General features: G+C 45.2%; 1 protein-coding gene across 1 annotated transcript; it reads left to right on the top strand.

Moving 5' to 3' along the window:
* The first annotated feature begins 953 nt into the window (after positions 1 to 953).
* Positions 954 to 16,672, top strand: PCYOX1L (prenylcysteine oxidase 1 like). Its single transcript, XM_006893712.1, has 6 exons — positions 954 to 1,047; positions 9,085 to 9,291; positions 10,759 to 10,933; positions 12,685 to 12,896; positions 15,385 to 15,525; positions 16,011 to 16,672. The coding sequence occupies exons 1-6, from the start codon at positions 954 to 956 to the stop codon at positions 16,670 to 16,672; spliced, it is 1,491 nt and encodes a 496-aa protein (XP_006893774.1).
* The last annotated feature ends 3,338 nt before the right edge of the window (positions 16,673 to 20,010 follow it).

Raw genomic sequence — 20,010 nt, 5'->3', positions numbered from 1 at the left:
CATTTGCGTTGTGCAGCACACCTTCCTACTCATTAGGCTACCAGTTGGTGTGTGCCAATGAGTCGGAACCAACCCATAGCTGATCATCCAGCGGGTTTTCAGAGGCAATCAATCGTATGGAACATTGCCCATCCTTCCCCAGCAGAACAGCTGGTAGTGGGTTTCACCTTCATGCCTTTGGGATTGTAGCGCAACGTCTTACACTTAGGCTTCCCTGTTTTTTAGATAATGGGGATAGGAAGTTGTCATCGGCTTCTTTCTTTTCTTCCCCTTTGGGAAGTTGGTGGGTGACAAACTTCCACATTTATCAAGTAGAAAATAGATTTAAAAACTATACATTGAACGCATATACACGCATAACTAACTGCAGCCTCAAAATGATCTAGGTTTGTCTCAGTATATGCATTGGGCAGTGCTTCGCCATGCTGCGGTTATGCGTGATCAGCAATTTCCAGCACTTGCCCACACAGCGTAAGTTACATATGCTCTGGCATCACGTGATCATCACAGCCATCCTAATAGCTAAAGCAAAGATTGCTGTTTTACAAGAAAGAAAACTGAGTGAGACACTGAGAACGCATATTACAGAAGTATAAACTTTCCTAATTGGACTTAGGACCCACTCTTCAATAGCTTCTCCTCCTCTCAGCAGCTGAGCCCTGGTCCTGATGCTGTGGACCCGAAGCGCGCACACCTGCACCGGAGCTAAGACAAGCTAGCCAATGAAGAGCCTGTATCCAGGAGGCGGGACGAAGAAGCTGCCAATGATAAATCCTTCCCGGCGAGAGATGTAGCTAATGAAGACGCCGTTACGGAGAGGGACGGCTGCTCGTCCAATGAGAGGCTGCGAGTTGAGAGTCTGGAAGGCGGAACGGGACCCCGGGGCGGGGCGGTGAGCTGATTGCCAACCAGCGAGCGCGAGCTCTGGCCAGCCTACCCACTCACCTCCCGCCATGGCCCGCGCTGCAGGGCTGCTCGCCGTCCTGGTCGCGCTTCTTGCCGCTGCTGCTGCTGCTGCAGGCGGGGACGCCCCGCCCGGCAAAATCGGTGCGGGAAAGAAGGGATGGAATTTGCTGGGAGGGCTGGGCAGAAAAAGGATTCTCAGCCAGAAGCAGCTGAGTGGGGGAAGGGGAGGGCAGCTGGGCGTGGGAGGGGTTCTCGGGAGGGAGCTCGGTGAGTGGGGAAGAGGGAGAGAATTGGGGGTGAGGTTAGGGGAGGGAAGCTGGAACGGGAGGCATGGGGATGTGCAGAGATCCACCTGGGACGGAAAAGGGACTTTTCCAGGAAAAGGTAGGACCGGCCATAGGTTTCATGTATTGATCATATGCGGCTTGCAATATGATCAGGCAGCTTAGTTGGTGCCAGTGGCAGAGAGGACAGAGTCTGGGCGATATCTTTCACAAAGCTTTATTGAAAATCAACTGTATAACAAGCATAACATTCCATAGTTCGACCCTGGGATGGGTGATTGAGTACAGGGAGTTGCATGGTGTGACCCAGAAAGTACCCTGAATACCAAGAGAGGTGCTTTACCTAAGGCTTTGAGAACTCAGGAGCACTTCCTCAAAGCAGTAAACTGACTCCTCTGAAGAGTAAGAGAGAGTCTGAACCAGAGACACAACCTGAGGTAGGGCTGTGGAAGAAAGATTTGCAGAATGACAGTGGGAAATATAATCATTTTATCATTTTGTTTCTTAGTGGTGTGGTTTTGCCAGTAACTTATTTTTAAAATTTCAAATGTGCAGCGAAGTTAAAAGCTCTTTACAGTGTTCGTCACTACCATTAGCAAGTTATTCTCATGTCATATATCACGTCTTCATGTTTTTTTTTTAATCCATCTGATCTGACTTATTTTGATATATTTCAATGTGTATTGCATAAATCAGGGTACTCCATCTAATACTTCATACTGTTGTCAGGTACTCTTGAGTTGGTTCAGACTCATGGGGCCCTATTTGCAACAGAATGAAACACTGCACAGTTAGTTCTTTGCCATCAATATCTTCATATTTGTGTTTTAGCCCATTGTTGCAGTCACTGTGTCAGATCAGCTCATTGAAAGTCTACTCTTTTTTGATGATCCTCTGCTTTACCAAGTGTGATATTCTTCTCCAAGGACTAAGACCTACCTGGTAATATATTCAAAGTGTGTGAGACCATGTTTCACCATCTGCTTCTAAAGAGCAGCTAACTGTCTGTCCACCCAAGACATCGTGGCTGTCCGTAGTATGTTCCGTATTCCTCAGCAGCACCGTAGTACAAGGGCATCAGTTCTTCAGTCTTGCTTATCCACTGTGCAGCACTCCCATACAGGAGGCAGTTGAACATACTATTACTTGTGTCAGACACACCTTAGTCTTCTAAGTCACATTGTTGCTATTTTACATGTTAAAGAGGTCTTTTGCAGCAGATTTTCCCAGTGCTGCCATTTGACTTGCTGACTGCTACTTCCATGGATGTTGATTTTAGAGTGAGGCTTTGAAGGCTAGGAGTCATTAATGTTTTACTTGTCTCTGGCAGAGACTGTGCAGGAGTCCAGTTTTACCCCTGACCTATGGGAACAGACTTTAGGACAGGAACCTTTACCTTTACCATCAATAGACGTGCAGGACCTCCTCCCAACAGAATTTTCATTGGTAACGCTGGACTTACAGCCTCATTCCAGCTGGCCTCGCACCTCACCCGGAGTCACCCAGGGCAGGGCACTTAGCAATGGTAAGCTGCCCTTTAGCTTTCTTGATTTTCCTCAGCCTCTGTTCTTTATTTTTGGTTTGGACTCTATCCACAGTGGAAACTTCATTGCTCCTTAGAACTTCAGAGAGGTTCTTGACAGCAGACTTTTCCAGTGTAATACATCTTTTGATTTATTTACTGTTGGTACCAAGAATGTGAATTGTGAGCCCAAGTAAGATGAGATAATTGACAATTTTAGGTTTTTCTCCGTCTATCATGATGTTGCCTGTTGGCCAAGTGGTAATGATTTTTTTTTCCTTGATGTTAAGAGAGAATCCATATTGAAGTCTGTAGTTTTTGATCTTCTGCAGCAAGGGCTTCACGTTCTCCTCACAACCAAGGAAGGTTATGTCACCTGCTTAATGTAGGTTGTTAATCAGTCTTCCTCCTATCCTGATGCCACATTCTTCTTCATGAAGTTCAGTTTGAATGTTTTGCTCAGCATATGGATTGAATAGGTATGGAAAAAGAATTCAGTAAAGAAGGATGACAGAAAAAGAATCAATGCCTTTGATCGTGATGTTGGACATCTCATCAACTGCCAAAAAACAAACAAGTATGCCTTAGACAAAGTACAATCAGAGTGCTTCTTAGAGGCAAGAGTGGCAAAACTTTGTCTCATACTTTGGGCATGTTGTTAGAAAGGGCCCTTGTATGGAAAGGGACATCATGCTTGAAAAAGTGGAGGGTCAGTGAAAGAGAGGAAGGCTCTCAACAAGATTAATTGACAAAATGACTACAGGGATGGGTCAAGTACATCATTGACGATGATGATGGCACAGGATAGGGCAGAGTTCAGATCCATTGTCAGTGGGCCTTGGTGAGCTGTACTCGACTTCAGCAGCACCTAACAACATGACAAAAATTAGAAGCTTCCTGTGAGGGGGATTTTGAACTTTGGGCTCCTGCACAATCAGGTCTGAACAACTGAATTATAACATCCAGGCCCTTGATGCCGACCCACAGTTAACTCTGCATGCTTCCCTTGCTCCTGTGGTTCTCTGTGGAGAATATGTTTCTTCTCACTGGCAAAAGACATAGTGTCCATCAGAGTCTTGTTCAGATGTTACTTCCTGTGAAACCTTTGTCCTTACACAATTTTAGGCAGAATTAATTAATTTTCAGGATTCCCTGGGGCTCTGCTACTGAACTCCATCACAGATTGTCATAGGTAAATTGCACAAGTCGCCCACATCCTGTGTGCATTCCTGGGAAACAGAAGCACTATTTAAGCCACCTTTGTTCCCCAGGATCATAGTGGGTATCAGACATGTTGAATGGGCCAGTGCACACTGAACTGAAAACTTCTTTCAGGCTTTGTGATCTCAGCTTCTTTGGGGTGGGGGCAGGAATTACTTTATTTATGACTCTTGTTTGAGATCTTTGGCATATTCCTATAGTCTTTTGGTAATTTCATTGCTAACCCAAAGATAACACCTCTCTAGAAAGATGGACCATTTCCTTCATGTAATTTACAGCCTCAAAAACCCACTGGGTTTTGAGCTGTGAGCCTGTTCTGACTTGACAGTGATGAGCTCGAGTGTTCTTGGTGGTGTACTTTTATTTATTTGTTCCTTCCTTCCTTCCTGAATTCCTGAATTCCTTCCTTCCTTCCTTCCTGAATTCCTTCCTTCCTTCCTTCCTGAATTCCTGAATTCCATTCATTCATTATTGCACTTTTCTCCCCACCAGTGTTTTACTTTTTGTTGGGGTTTTTTTCTTTTAGGTTTTATTTGTGTGCGGAGGAGTTGTACTCTCATACATACATTAGTAAAAGTAGCCAGACAGCAGTTTAAGGACATTCTTGGAAATAAATGGCTTTGTCAGTGATGAGATGGAGAAAGTGGCTTATCCTTTTAGTATTCATCAGGCACTTCCTGAGCTCCACCGCGACCAGGATTGAGAGCTGTCGTGCTTGCAGGGATTTGCTTGAACAAACCATTTGAGTAGGGTGTGGTCAGGGCAAGTACACAAGACCATCTGACTCATCTCAGGTGGAGTCAGTGAAAAGGTGAAGTGCTGGGGGTGGTAAAGGTGTGAGATAAATAGATGAAGGCCAGATCACAAAGCTGTCACTACTCAATGATTTGCTGGTCTCTGGCATATTGTGGGCCCATTCAGACAAAACCAGACTTAGCTCATTTTCTCTTTAAACTGGGTTACTAGACTCTCAGCTAAGGAAAATGCTGTGTCTCAGAATCGTGGTAAATACTAATTGTGGACACAGTAATCGTCTCTCAGTTGTCTCATGGATGGTTTTCTGTTCTTTAAAATTCTTGGGGCTGTTATGTGCTTTCAAGTCTACTACAGCTCATAGTGAGTCTGTGAACAGTACCCAGAACCCTGCCCTATCCTGTCAAACTTACTGTTTGTGATACATTTGCCCATTGCCACAGTCACTGTGTCAAACCATCTCATCCAAGGTCTTCCTCTCCTGCTCTGACCCTCCACCCTTCCAAGCATGATGTCCTTCTCCAACGACTGGCCCCTTCTTCTGGCAATGTGGCCACAGTATGTGAGACAGTGTTTCAAAATCCTAGCCTCTAAGGAGCAACTTGGTTTCACCCTCTCCAGGACAGACCTATTTGTTCTCTTGGCAGACCATAGTATATTCGGTATTCTTTTGTAGCACCACAACTCAAAGGCATTGTTTCTTATTTTGTCATCCTTGTCATTGTCTAGCTCTCAGATGCATAGCAAGTAATGCCTGGATCAGGTGCACCTCAGTCTCTAGACTGACATCATTGATCTTAAGCACTCTGGAGAGGTCCCTGACAGCAGACTTTCCTAAAGCAACTTGTCTTTTATTTCCTGACTGCTGGTGCCAAGATTGTTAATTATGAATCTGAGCAAGATGAAATTGTTAACAACCTCAATCTCTTCTCCATCTATCATGATGCTGTCAATTGGCCCAGTGATCAGAATCATTTTCTTGATGTTGAGATGCAGTCATATTGAAGACTACAGTTCTTGATATTCAGCAGCAAATGCTTCAAGTCCTCAGCTTCAGCGAGCAAGGTTGTGTCGTCTGTAGAACACAGGTTGCTGATGAGTCTTCCTCCAAGCCTGATGCCAGCCTCCCGAATGATCTATAGATTGGAAAGGTATGGTAAAGTACATCTCTGTTGTACTTTCTTGATTTTGAACCATGCAGTGCTGCTCCCTTGCTCTGTTTGGACAACAGCTTCCTGGTCTAGGTAAAGATTTTGCATGAGCAAGGTCAAGTGTTCTGGGATTCCCATTCTTCTTAATGTTAGCCATAATTGTTTTGTGATCTACATAGTCAAATGTGTTGGCAATGTTGATAAAACAAAAGTAAACATAATTCTGGTACTCTCTAGTTTCAGAAATGATTTATCTGAAATCAGCAATGATATTTTAAAGCCATGGCCTCTTCTAAACCCAATTTGTATTTCTGGCAGTTCTCCTTGTACTATTGTAGTCGTTTTTAGATCATCCTCAGCAAGACTTGCCTATGATATTAGTGATAATGTTCTGTAATTTCCTTACTCTGTTGGATCACCTTTTTTAGAAATGGGGATAAATCTGCATCTCTTCCAGTCAGTTAGTCAGGTAGCTGTCCTCCAGCTTTCTTGGCACAACCTGGTGAGTGCATCCAAGGCAGCATCTGTTTGTTGAAATGTGTCACTTGGTATTCCATCAATTCATGGGGCCTTGTTCTTTGCAAGTTCCTTCAGAGCAACTTGAACTTCCTCTTTTATTACCATTGCTTTTTGATCTTATGCCATTTCATGAAATTGTTCTGAAATTGTTCTGTGTCAGCCAAACACAGAACAATTTGGTGTAGCGACTGTATATTCCTTCCTACTTCTCTTGATGATGCTTAGGTCATTCAATATTCTGCCCATAGCACCTTTAAGTATTAATGTTTAGTAATTAATTGTGCCTTGGAAGCAGGAGTGGCATCCACTTCCATAAATAGCTTGCCTCCAGAAACCCTATGAACCTGGAGCAAGAAGGATGAAAGTCACACAGTGGGGTCACTATGAGTCACCTAGGACTCGACAGCACTTAACAACATAGAGACCAGTTGGCCTAGTGGACCGAAAGTGATGCTACCAAGCCAAAGGTGGGTGACTCTAATCCGTGGCCCTAAGGCCTGTTTTTAATTGTTTTTGGTGAAACCTTCTTCTAGGTCATATAGCCCTGGAATGTCCACTTGCTGTACAGAGGTTAACTTGTGGCCGCTGTGAAGCCAAACACTGTGACACCGACGTGTCAAATGCAATAATGGTTATCCACGGTGGACAGTGTTTGGTGGTGCTCGCTGTTTAAAACAAGCTTGGAAGCAGGAGTGGCATCCACTTCCGTAAATAGCTTGCTTCTGGAAACCCTATGAATCTGGAGCAAGGATGAAAGTCACACAAGTGTCGAGGACTTTTGTTCATAGAGTCACTATGAGTGAGTTGGCTGTGACTTGGCGACACTTAACAACAACAATTAATTGTGCATGCACTGGTTCTCAGAGCTGAGGGTCAGAATCCTGTCCGTTGAGGTGCTCTAATCAGTGAGTTGGATGACAGTGTTACTGTTAGAGTGCTGCCAGTCAACCTAAACAGCTCATCTGAACTTTGTGCTGCCCTGTGCCGTCCTGCCACCTCTTACATATTCCAGTACATTGTTTAAGTCACCATTTCAGTCCACCTTGTTAAAGGTCTTCTTACCTTTCTCTGACTTTCCACCTTTCCAAGCATAGTGTCCTTTTCCAAGGACTGGTCCCTTCTAGCAACATGTCCAAAGTATGTGAGGTTTGTCATTCTCACCTCTAAGGAGCACCCTGGTTGCAGTTTTCCCAGGATGTGTTTACTCTTTTGGCAGTCCATGGACTATTCAGTACTCTTCCCCAGTACCACAACTCGAAGTCATTGATTATTCTGTCATTCTTAGCCATTGTCCAACTGTCAGATGCATAGCAAGCCATTGAAAAGACCATGGGTTGGATGAGGTGCACCTTAGTCTTTAAACTGACATCAGTACGCCTTAGCACTTTGCATAGGTCCTTGGCAACAGATTTTCCCAGGGCAATAGGTTAAGTCCTAATTTTCATCAGGTGTGGCATAACAACCAAGTTTTCAGGGAACAGAAAGGGAGGACAGTGACTAGAACTCAGAGAAGACCCCCAACAAGCTGAAACTTCATAAGAAGAGTCCATATTCTGATAGACTGCCAAAAAGGTAGTGCACAGCCCATCCCAGAATATGTTCCAGCCTTGGCCCACACAGATGTAGACATTATTTCAACGTCAGGTGCTATGTTGGACTAGCCAAGTGGTTAGCAGACTTTTTCTTTAATCAAAATCACACCTACTGCTATGACATTTAGTCTAGCTTATAGGAGTTTTCAACCTTCAGTTTGGTTTCTTTAAGAGAGAAAACTGCTCATCTGTTTCTCTCAGAGGAGCTGGTGGATTCGAATCACTGGCTCTCTCAGTGACAGCACACCGTGTAATCACAGCACTGTCAGAGTTCCTTTTTTCTTTTCTGTAAAGGCCTAGACAGTTAATAGTTGCAGCTTTGCAGGCCATCCAGTCTCTGTCACAGCTGCCCTTTGCCCAGCAGTGATGTTCCCATAAAGAGTAAGTACAAGGAAAGCCACAGCTGTGTTCTAGTAAGACTTAAGAAAAGCAGGCATCTGGCTGGATTTGGCCTCTGGACTTGGTCATCTAGTTTGCTGACCCTTGGATGAAGGAGTGTGAGATATCCCAGGCTGGCGCAAATGGTTTGCTCTCAGCTCCTTATCAGTTTGCACTGCAGCACTGAGGAAGAAACACCTAGACAGCTGCTTCCATAGAGACTACAGCCAAGGAAACCAGTGTAATTCAGCTGGGTTCTAACACACGGGGTCATCATGAGTCAGAACTGACTCAGTCCATGGGTTTGGTGCCTTGTTGGCTTTTGCACGTGTTTAGGGTAGTGTGAGGGGGGTAGGGTGAAGAAGAGGTTTCCAAAGTGACCCATCAAAGAGTACTGACCGGAAACAAAGTTTGTACCAGATCGCGATAAAAAAAACAAACATGGGCTTTATTTAGTGAGTTTTGTGTAAAACGGAATCTGTTCTCTTCAACTGACTATCTTGAATTTTGAGGTTCTTTTCTGCTCATTTGCTGCTCAGGTTTCTCTTTATAAAGTGAGGGTTATAGAAGGAGCCATTTTAAGTTAGCCTTTGTAATTTATTATGGAAAATTCAGTTGCTCAAAACCTCAGTCTGCAGATCTCTTTCTAAATAATTGTAAGCCTGTGAGATGAATGTTCACCAGGTGAGGATAACTTGGATGTCACCCCCAGTCTCTTAACTTCCATCATCTCTCTTTCCTCCTGGGCCTGTTGACAGCTGTGATAGGAGCTGGAATCGGGGGCTCTGCCGTGGCCCATTTCCTCCAGCAGCACTTTGGACCCCGAGTGCAGATCGATGTGTATGAACAGGGCACCGTGGGCGGCCGCCTGGCCACCATCTCCGTCAACAAGCAGCACTACGAGAGCGGGGCCGCCTCCTTCCACTCTCTGAGCCTGCACATGCAGGACTTTGTCAAGCTGCTGGGTGAGTGTGTGGTCCAGGCCCCAGTGCCCTGCTCCTTGGGGCTGATAGCAGCCTGTTGCCAGACCGCCTGGATGGCCACAGCCAGAAGGTCATGTAGTCCAATCTCCTCATTTTACAGGTGGAGCAAGCTGAGACCAGAGAGGGAAAAGAACTTGCCTGAGGTCGCACAGTGAGTTAGTTGCAGACCTGGGATTAGAACCCAGATTTGATTCCCAGACTAGTTTCTTTCCCTTTCAATAGCATTATACCATGTGGCTTTTATATGCCACCTGCTGGCCAGATAACTGGCACCCTTTTAGCTGGTATATGGCCATTACCGCTTATCTTCCTTACAGTCCTCAGTGTGGAAGTTATTCCCCACTAAGGGAAATGAGGCTCAGAAAATGTGCATACCTTGGCCAAGGCCATGCAGTTAGTAAGTGAGAAGCTGGGATTCAAACCCCAGAACATCTTTCAGATCTACGTATATGCACACAATTTGACCCAGAAATTGCACTTCTCAGAAGCAGCCCCACAAATACACTAGCACTTATGCAAAGTGGTATTTTTCTAAGATTATGCATAACAGCATTGTTTCTAATAGCTGAAAATTGAAAATATCCTATTTGCCCATCCCATGGAGACTGGAGTTAAAGAAATTATGGAATATCATACAGTAGACCATTCTGCAGCGAGAATGAGGACACCCTTTAAATCCAGATACAGAACAATCCCTGAGACACAGTGTAGTATTCTGAAGGTATAAAATAGCATTTATGGTACATAGGAGTAGAAAGAGAAAAATTTTATGTGTGTATCTGTATGTATGTATTTATGAGCGTGTATACAAAATACCCCTGAAAAGATGCTCTAGAAGTAGACTTCATGATTGTCTCTGGGCAAGGGAACTTAGTAGCTCAGGAAGGGAAAGAAACAAACAAACAAACAGAAAAGATCTGTGATTTGGAGCAAGTCATAGTCATATACCCTCTCAGCTTTGCTTTTCCTATATTTACTTGGGAGTAGTGTGACATCTGCCTCATCCAAGGCTGGTAGAGGTTGACATGGGATGGCATGAGCCCTGCTCTGTTTATCATGCAGGGTGCACAGTTGGGTGGAACTGTAAGTCTCTCCCTTTTAGTCTTGGTGACCAGGGCCTCCTCAAAGCAAACCTTGGAATTCTGGGATGGCACTTGAATTTCCCTTACTCACGGATAAGTGGATCACTGTTGAAAAACTATAGAACAGTACTATTATTTTCATTTTCATTTCTGTAACAAATAGCAAAGCAAATATTTTCCCAGTGTATTTGTTTACTATTTATAAATAAGCAGCACAGATGAACCATGTAGAAATGTGTTTTCTTTCATGGAATCAGTCCACTTGCATCCTATAGGAAGACCCGAGTTTCAACAGGAAGGTCTTGCCAGGTATCTGGAGTGGGGGAACTTTTGACAGAAACTTGAGTGGTTCCTCATGTCTCCTCAGGACTGAGGCACCGGCGCGAGGTGGTGGGCAGGAGCGCCATCTTTGGCGGGGAGCATTTCGTGCTGGAGGAGACCGACTGGTATCTGCTGAACCTCTTCCGCCTCTGGTGGCACTACGGCATCAGCTTCCTGAGGCTGCAGATGTGGGTGGAGGAGGTCATGGAGAAGTTCATGAGGTGAGAGCCCAGCATAATCCCTGGGCAGGCCCACAGCAAGCTCTCAGCATGAGGAGAGGACTTATCTAGAGTAGGGACTATCAGATTTTGTCACTCTGGCATATTCTTTTCCTCTGTTAACCTGATGGAGGTGTGGCTTATAAACCCAGTTGCTGAACTGAAGCATTAACAAGTGAAGAAGCTTAGACGAGAGAGAAGGGGGAAGAGTGACGATCAGGGTCCCCTGAAAAACAGACCAATTACAGGGACCAATATAACCATCTGTGATGATGCAGGAATATCAACCTCAGAGAATAGCTCGAGTCTTTCAGAAGAACTAGAAGTCCAGATTTGCATGTGAAAGCTCCCAGTTTTTCAGTGTGGGTAAGTGCATTCGTCTTTGCAAGCCGAATGAGACACATGTGAAACCAGATGCAGCCTGCAGACCACCAGGTTGTACCTCGTACAATTCTGTTGTTGTACCCTGGTCTTTTCACATAGCACAGTTGCCTTTCCTTAACACTGCTCTCCTCCAGGGACCTCAGCCATGTAGTCATCATATCCAAATAGCAAGGTTAAGCCAGCTGTTGGCACTATGTCCCATCACTTACCAAGCTCTTCACCCCATTTTTTGTTAATAGTCCCACCCCATGGTTCTGATTGTTTCCTGGGTATACAGAAGCTTCTCTCTCAGCGTCTTCTTCTTTCTGTTCAGTGTCAAACACTCAAACATGACCTCCACCCTCCTTCCATAGTTTCCAGCACTTCTGTACATTCTTCCAACCCCCCACCCCCATCAGGGAAAGAGAAGGCCTTTGCTGAGATAGTTTGACCCAGTGCCTGCAGTGATGGGCTCAAGTGTGTCAGGGACAACGTGGATGGCGCAGCATAGGACAGGTTCAGGTCTAGTGTTTCTAGGGTTGCTCTGAATTGTACTCCACTCGATGGGGCCTAACAGCATTCTTTGTATGACTCTTCCTTTCTTCTCCAGATACCCCTAAAGATTCTATCCCTGAGCTCATTTTTTTCTGCTTTAGTATATTTCTCTCCCTTGTCAATTTTAACTAGACTTAAAATGCTCACATCTTCCACTTGTGGAAAATAACTCCTTCCTCTCAAGCGCCAGTTTCTCTTTAGCTTGCAGACCTGCGTTTTAACCACTTTCTAGATTTCTCCACCTGAGTGTCCTGTTCACAGCTCAAACACAACATATGTGCAAAGCAGACCCAGAATAGGCAGCACCCCAAAGGTCAGCCAATCGGGAGTCCATTGGCCCACGGTGCCAAGACAAGTGCCAGCCTCCGAGGTTGAGTGAGTTAGGGAGGGATGAGATTCAGAGAATGAGTAGAAGACCTGTTGGACCCACAGAGAGGACAGATTGGTTTAAGAAAGAATGTGACAATATTAGTGTGAGACGGCTATCATCAGGTCCCATGATCCTAAAAGCCAAGGCAGAGTTGAAACTATTGGAGAAAGGATGTGCCAGCCTTTTCCAGTGCCTGTAGTCTTAGCAAGTGTGAGGCTCAGGACAGCTGCAGGCAGGCCGTGGCTCAGAGAGGTGAGGTACTTGCCATTCCACAGGGCCAGATAGGAAGCCAATTCTAGCAGAGCCATGTTCTTCCTTACCTCTGCACCACCACAGCCAGAGGATGCCAGCCAGCACCTCCCTTTTCCCCTCTGCATGCAGAAGAGGTGGCAGAATCCTAACAGGTTTCCCATAATATAGGGGCCCAGCCTTCCTGCACATAGCTCCAGCTCTGTGTGTCTCCCAGGATCTATAAGTACCAGGCCCACGGCTACGCCTTCTCAGGTGTGGAGGAGCTGCTCTACTCTCTGGGGGAGTCCGCCTTCGTCAATATGACCCAGCGGTCCGTGGCTGAGTCCCTGCTCCAGGTGGGCGTCACACAGCGCTTCATCGATGACGTGGTCTCTGCCGTCCTAAGGGCCAGCTATGGCCAGTCGGCGGCAATGCCTGCTTTTGCTGGTAAGCCACTACTCTCTACCTGTCACCCTCAGCCTACTTGTGTGCTTAGGACAAGCTGGGGTCCCCAATATCACACCTATCCAGCTCGTCACCTGAGCACTTTGTTGCCCTAGGCTCATCTGCTGCTGACATCAGTCCTCTTAAATCATCATGAGTTGGTGTTCACCCTCCTTCACCTCAGGTCACTGCTCCTGAGTGTGTCAGCCACCTGGTGCCCAATTATCGTGTGTGTGTGTGTGTGTGTGTGTGTGTGTGTGTGTATTTCCTTCTGTGTGATAGATGATTCTCTGTTATCCTATTCTTTGATTTCAAAGTAGCCTCTATGAGGCCTCTGGTCCTTGGTACCCATCCACTGGAAGACCTACTCTTCCCAGTTTCTTACTGTGTCAGGGACCATGTACAACCCCCTGTCCTCCAGCACAGGCCACTGAGAGGGGTCACAGCTAAATATGCTTGGAGGAGCTAGGGCAGATCTTCCCCAAGGGATGGAGACTATTGTGGGCCTTAGAAGGTAGGATTTTATTAAACCAAGGAAGTGCACAGGTGCCCCCTGACCTCCTCCCAGCCTTCTGATTTGCTTCCTTCTCTTCACTCACACTACGTCCTTGGCCCCCTCTCAACTGCATGAGCCCCCTTGGCAATCTCATGAAACCTCAAGACTTCACAATGGTCCCCAGACCTCCTTCTGGAACTCAGCCTCCTGTGTCAGCGAGCACCCCTGTACTGGGAGGTCCAATGGGTATCACAGATTTGGTCCATCCAAACCGAGCTCCCTGCCTTTCCCCTCAGACCTGCCCCTCCCCCAGTCTTTCTACCCTAGCTTAGTCGATAAACACTTCTTTCCTGTGTGTTACAGCAGTCAAAACCTTACCTCCTATATTTCTCTCATATCTTACATGGAGTCCATCAGAAAGTCCATCTGCTTTAACTTCAGGGTAGATCCAGAATCCACTGCTTCTCACCACTACTTCCTTCTGATCTAAGCCTCCAGCATCTGTCATCCAGACTACTAAGGATCTCCGGCAGCTCTGCCTACACCTCTACTTTAACCTTTCAAACTGTTATGCAACATATCGGCAAATGCTCTTGTTAAAACAAGGCCACTCATGTATCTTGCTTGTGCATGGAACAGTAATGGCTTTCACTTTCATTCAAGTAAACACCCAACTCATTCCTGCTAGTGGCCTCCAAGACCCTCCACAATCTTGTCCCCATCGCCTAGCTTGCTTGTTCGTATCAGTTGAGCTCCCTGGCCTTTTACTGTGTCTGGAACATTCCAGGCGTGTTCCCCTGTCCTTCCCTGCCAAAGTAACCAAACTGTTAATTCTGGCTTGAGGCAACCCTGAGCACAAGAGAACACTGTGATCCAGATCATTAGCTGGTTCTCAGAGGTTCAACACCAGACCGTTCTTCCTGGTCCATTTCAGTCAGGAAACACCACTTACTGATGATTCAGTATCATAGCAACACCCTCCTCTGACAGATGGGTGAGGGCTGTTCCTGAGATGCATTGACCAGGAATTGAACCCAGGTTTTTTGCATGGAAGGTGAGAATGCTAACACTGAACCACCACGACCCCCCTTCCCCAGACTTAGTCCCAGTAAACTCTTGCTCCTCCATCACGTCTTTGCTCAGATGCTGCCTTTCATCGAAGCTTCCTTAACTACAGTTTGATTTAGGCCTTACCACTCCTCCTGTCCTTGACCTGCTTCTTTTCTTTTTCTCCCCACACCAGACATTACTTTCTAGCCAACCTTTACTTTTTCATCTCTTCTCACAACAGTGTAAGCCTCACAGGAGCAAGAATCAATGTTTCCTTGTTCAGCCACTTAGAACTGTGACAAGACCATCACAGTAAACACTCAATAAGTTGAATAAATGAATAAAAAGATTTGCATTTAATAAGCACCTCCCTTGTCTCCAAGACACCATTTCCCTGTCTTCTGGCCTGCTTGACGTCCTCTCACCCTTCAGGTCCTCTCGGCGTGGCTGCCCTGCTTATTCTTCTAGTGTCTTATTTGTAACTGCCATGGCATTTTCCCCCCATACAGCTTCATTAAGCTGTAATTCCCATATTGTACAATTGATCCAATTAATATGTGCAGTGGTTCTTAGAACACGGGCCAAGTTGTACAACCAGCATACAGTCAATTTAAATCATTTCATCACCCCAAAAGACACTCCATCCCATTAAGGCATTCGCCCCTAATCCTCTCTCAACCCTTCAGCCCAAAGTAACTCCTAACCTACTTCTGGAATTTGCCTCTTCTGGGGCAAATAGTATGTGATCTTTTGTGACTAGCTTCATCACTAAACATAATAATTTTTTTATTCATAGTAGTATATTTGTGTGGTTGTTACCTCTCGCTGCCTGTAGTCGAGAGGAACTTTGCCCTGGAAGGGAGGCCAGGGGCAGCTGCTGGGCTCTCCGGTCCCACTGTTTGGTGGTTTTAAGAACATACCAGCTTTGCTTCCTCTTTTACCCAGGAGCCATGTCACTGGCTGGGGCTCAAGGCAGCCTGTGGTCTGTAGAAGGAGGCAACAAGCTGGTTTGTTCTGGTTTGCTGAGGCTCACCAAGGCCAACGTGATCCATGCCACCGTGACCTCTGTGATCCTGCATAGTACAGGTGAGCGGACAGAGCAAGAGGGATGGCCGTTCCATTCCTACAAGTCCACACTCCCATCATCTCTGGCCCTGAACCTTGATTTGTAATATCTTTAGAAGTTTGAGGGGGAAAGAAAGAATGAAGGGAGGAAACAACAGGGAACCCCAGCACTGCTGTGTGACACCAGAGGGCACTGTTGTCCCTATTCAACATCAGAGCCAGAAACCTGAGACTTCAGCAGCAAACTCTGAATGATGTCATTGGCCAGGCTCCCCCCAGCTAGTCAGCAGCAAGACCAGAACAAGAGCCGAATCTCCTGACTCCAAGTCACTGCTATCCCCTGCGGCTGCCTGAGAAACGGGGATCACCTTTCAGACCCAGCTGCACCCTTTCTGCCAGCGTGGCCTGGTCTTACACTCTCATGGTGGCAGTATAAGTATCACATGGGAGGTCAGTAGACAGAAAGCAAGGAGAAGTTGACTTGTGTAATTTCTTGTCTCTTCCAGAAGGGAAAGCTCTGTACCAGGTCGGATATGAGAATGAGGGGGGCCATGGCTCTGACTTCTATGACATAGTGATCATTGCCAGCCCCCTGCACCTGGACAACAGCAGCCGTAATCTCACCTTCGAAGGTTTCAGCCCACCCATCGATGATATCCAAGGCACTTTTCAGCCCACCGTTGTCTCCTTGGTCCACGGATACCTCAACTCTTCCTACTTCGGCTTCCCTGACCCTAAACTCTTCCCCTTTGCCAGCATCCTTACTACTGATTTCCCCAACTTCTTCTGTGCTCTGGACAACATCTGTCCTGTCAACATCTCAACCAACTTCAGGCGGAAACAGCCTCAGGAAGCAGCCGTCTGGAGAGTGCAGTCCCCTAAGCCCCTCATTCGGACCCAGCTGAAGACCCTCTTCCGATCCTATTACTCAGTCCAGACTGCTGAATGGCAGGCCCACCCGCTCTATGGCTCCCGCAGCACCCTCCCAAGGTTCGCACTCCATGACCAGCTCTTCTACCTCAATGCCCTGGAGTGGGCAGCCAGCTCCGTAGAGATAATGGCTGTTGCTGCCAAGAATGTGGCCCTGCTGGCGTACAACCGCTGGTACCAGGACCTAGACAAGATTGACCAAAAAGATTTGATGCACAAGGTGAAGACAGAGCTGTGAGGGCTCCAAGGAGATCCCAGGAATGTCAGGCCTTCTTTGAAGATGGTTCCTACTACACAACAGCTTGGGTTGAGACAAGTTGTACTTGCCGTTCCCCGAGCCTGTCCAGCCACTCACACGTCAGACTTTCTCCCTTCAGTATTGCTTCTGTTCTTGGAGGGAGAGACAAAACAAGCAGAAAATCCTAGAGCCAATGTGTTCATTTTATTTATTTATTTTTCTTTTTTTTTAAGAAATAAAAATCCATCTTCTCAAACAGTTTCTGCCTTGCTTTTCTACCATGGTGGCAGGAATATGTGGGTAGGAATATAAGACAGAGAACCCCAAATGCAATTTCTTTACTGTTGTTAGTTGCTGTCCACCCAGTCTTGATTGGCTCTGTGTGTGCAGATTATGACTGTTCCATAGGCTTTGGGCTGTGTTCCAGTGGTCCAGAGGTCAAGGCTGTGACTGTTTTTAAGCAGCAGATCACCAAGCCTGTCTTTGAGGTACTTCTGGGAAAGTTTGAAAAGCCAAACTTTCCAGTAGCCCAGGCAGAACTGCACAGAAATCAGATTGACTAAATCTGTGTAAAGAATCATTGGAGAAGCTCTATATCAACAGTCAAAACTAAGCCAGGTGTTGACAGTGGAACAGATCACCAATTGCTTGTGTAAGTTCAAACTGAAGCTGAAAAAGAGTAAAGTCCACAGAACCAAACTATGACCCTCATCTATCCCACCTGAAATAAAAAATCATCTCAAGAATTGTTTTGGCATGTTGAGTGATGATAGAAGGCCACTTGCACTGTGGGGGGACCTCAAGAATATGCTCCATGAAGACAGCAGAAGGTCATTACATAAGCAGTGGAGAAAGAAAAGACCAACACATATGTCAGAAGAGTCTGAACGTTGTACTAAAGGGTCAAGAAGCCAAAACAAAGAGAAGAGATGCAGAAGTAGAAATGATGAACAGAAAAATCTCAAAGGGCATTTCACAAAGACACAGTATTTTTAACAGAATGTGCAAAGAGCCGGTGTCAGAATAGAAAGTAAAGAGCTCACTCGGCATTTCTCAAGCTGAAATATGAAAGAAAAAAGTCAAGCTTTAGTTGCAATACATAGAGATTCTATGGGCAAATTCTTGAATGATCAAGAAAGCATTATAAGAAGATGGAAGGAATATACAAAGTCACTATACCAGACATTGGTTGATGCTGAAATAGGAAGTACCATATGAACAAGAGGTAATAGTAATGAAGAAGTACCAGCTGCATTGAAGGCATTGGCAAAAATATAAGGCCCCAAGAAATGATGGAATACCAATTGGCATGTTTCAACTAACAGATGCACCCCTGGATGTGCTCATCAGTCTATGCAAGGAAATATAGAAGACCGCTACCTAGCCCCCTGACTGGAAGAGATCAATATTTATTCCCATTCCCAAGAAAGGTGATCCAATTGGATGTGGAAATTATCAAACAATATCATATACAAGCAAAATATTTCTAAAGATCTTCTGAAAACAGCTAGAACAGACATTGACATAACTTCCAGAAGTTCAGGCTGAGTTTAGAAGAGGCCATGGCCCTAGAGATATTACTGCTGATGTTAGATAGATCTTAACAGAAAGCAGAGAATGCTAAAACACCAATTTATGTTGCCTATACACAGACATTTGACTGTGTGAATTGTAATAAACTATGGTTAACATTGAAAAGAATAGAAACCCCAGAACATTTAACCTATATTTATGCCAAGAAACTGTTGTCCAAACAGTTCAAGGGAACACGATGTGGTTTAAAATAAAGAAAAGTGTGTGTCATGGCTGTATCATTAACAAACTATTCGAGAAGTTGGACTTGCAGAAGAATAGGGCATCAGTCAAGATCAGAGAAAGACTCATCAATAACCTCCATTGTGCAGATGACACAGCCTTGCTTGCTCAAAGTAAGGAGGACTTGAAACGCTGTGGAAGATCAAAGACTAAAGCCTTCAGTATAGATTAATTCTCAACATTAAGACAAAAATTCCTTACTACCAGGCCAATACACAACATCATGATAGATCGAGAAAAGCTTGAAATTGTCAACAGTTTTGTCTTACTGAAGTCACAATCAGCACCCTTAACACAAGCAGTCAAGAAATCAAAGATGTGTTGCAATGGGAAAATCTGTCAAAGACCTGTGCAAAGTACTGGGGGGGGGGGGAAGAGAAGTATGTCAAGTTTAAAGTATGTCAGTTTAAAGGCTGAAGTGCACCTGTTTCAGGCTATTGTCTTTTCAAACACTTGCTGGGTAATGAATATGGATAACAGAAGAATTGACGCTTTTGAGTTATGGTTTGGGGAGGAGTGCTGACTCATGGACTGTAAAAAGACCAAACAGGTATGTCTTAAAGAAAATGCAGCCAGAGTGCTCCTTAGAGGCAAAGATAGCAAAGCTTCATCTCAAATATTATGGACATGTTAAAATATATGCATAATATATACATTATAATACATATTTTGGGCTGTTCCTTGGAAAGGAATATCATGCTTAGAAAAGTAGAGGGTCAGCAGAAGAGAGGAAGACCCTCAATGAGATGGATTGATAGTGATGGCAGCAGTGGACTCAAGTGTATCAGAGATGAAGAGATGGCACAAGATAGAACAGAGTTCAGATCTGTTGTCATAGGATTGCTATGGTCATACAAGACTCCATGACACATAACAGCAATGACTGTTAGGTTCTTAACCATTTACACAATTAAGGGACTATGACTGATATCACACACTAGTAAAATCCTGCTGAAGATTATCCAAAAAACAATTGGAACAGTACATTGACAGAGAACTACCAGAAATACAAGCTGGATTTACAAGAGGTCGTGGCACTAGAGACATTATTGCCAATGTCAGATGGATCTTGGCAGAAAGCAGAGAGTACCAGAGAATGTCTATCTGTGTTTCATTGACTATGCAAAGACTTTTGACTATGTGGATCACAACAAATTGGGGCTAACCTTGAGGAAAATGGGAATCCCAGGACACTTGTTTGTGCTTATTCAAAACGTATGCTTGGACCAAGAAGCAGTCCTCAGAACGGAGCAAGGAAACATTGCGTGGTTCAAAATAGGAGAGGAGTGCATCAGGAATGCATCCTGTCCCCTTACCTTTTCAATCTGAAGAACAGATCTTTTGGGAAGCAGGGCTTTATGAGGAGTGTGGCATCAAGAATGGAGGAAGACTCATCAAAAACCTATGATATGCAGATGACACACCTTGCTTGCTGAAACTGAAAAAGACTCGAAGCACTTACTGCAAAAGGTCAAGGACTGTAGTCTTCGATATAGATTGAAGCTCAACATCAAGAAGTCAAA

Source organism: Elephantulus edwardii, unplaced genomic scaffold (assembly GCF_000299155.1).
Source record: "Elephantulus edwardii isolate Elephantulus edwardi_28Jun2011 unplaced genomic scaffold, EleEdw1.0 scaffold00130, whole genome shotgun sequence".
NCBI classification, from domain to species: domain Eukaryota; kingdom Metazoa; phylum Chordata; class Mammalia; order Macroscelidea; family Macroscelididae; genus Elephantulus; species Elephantulus edwardii.
This window is presented reverse-complemented; position numbering and strand designations above follow the sequence as displayed.

Bases quoted from the DNA above. Each gene is read 5' to 3' on its own strand.
- PCYOX1L (XM_006893712.1), top strand. From the start codon at position 954: ATGGCCCGCGCTGCAGGGCTGCTCGCCGTCCTGGTCGCGCTTCTTGCC. The intron at 9,292-10,758 runs GTGAGTGTGTGG...ATGTCTCCTCAG, and splicing joins GGACTTTGTCAAGCTGCTGG to GACTGAGGCACCGGCGCGAG. The intron at 12,897-15,384 runs GTAAGCCACTAC...TCTTTTACCCAG, and splicing joins GGCAATGCCTGCTTTTGCTG to GAGCCATGTCACTGGCTGGG.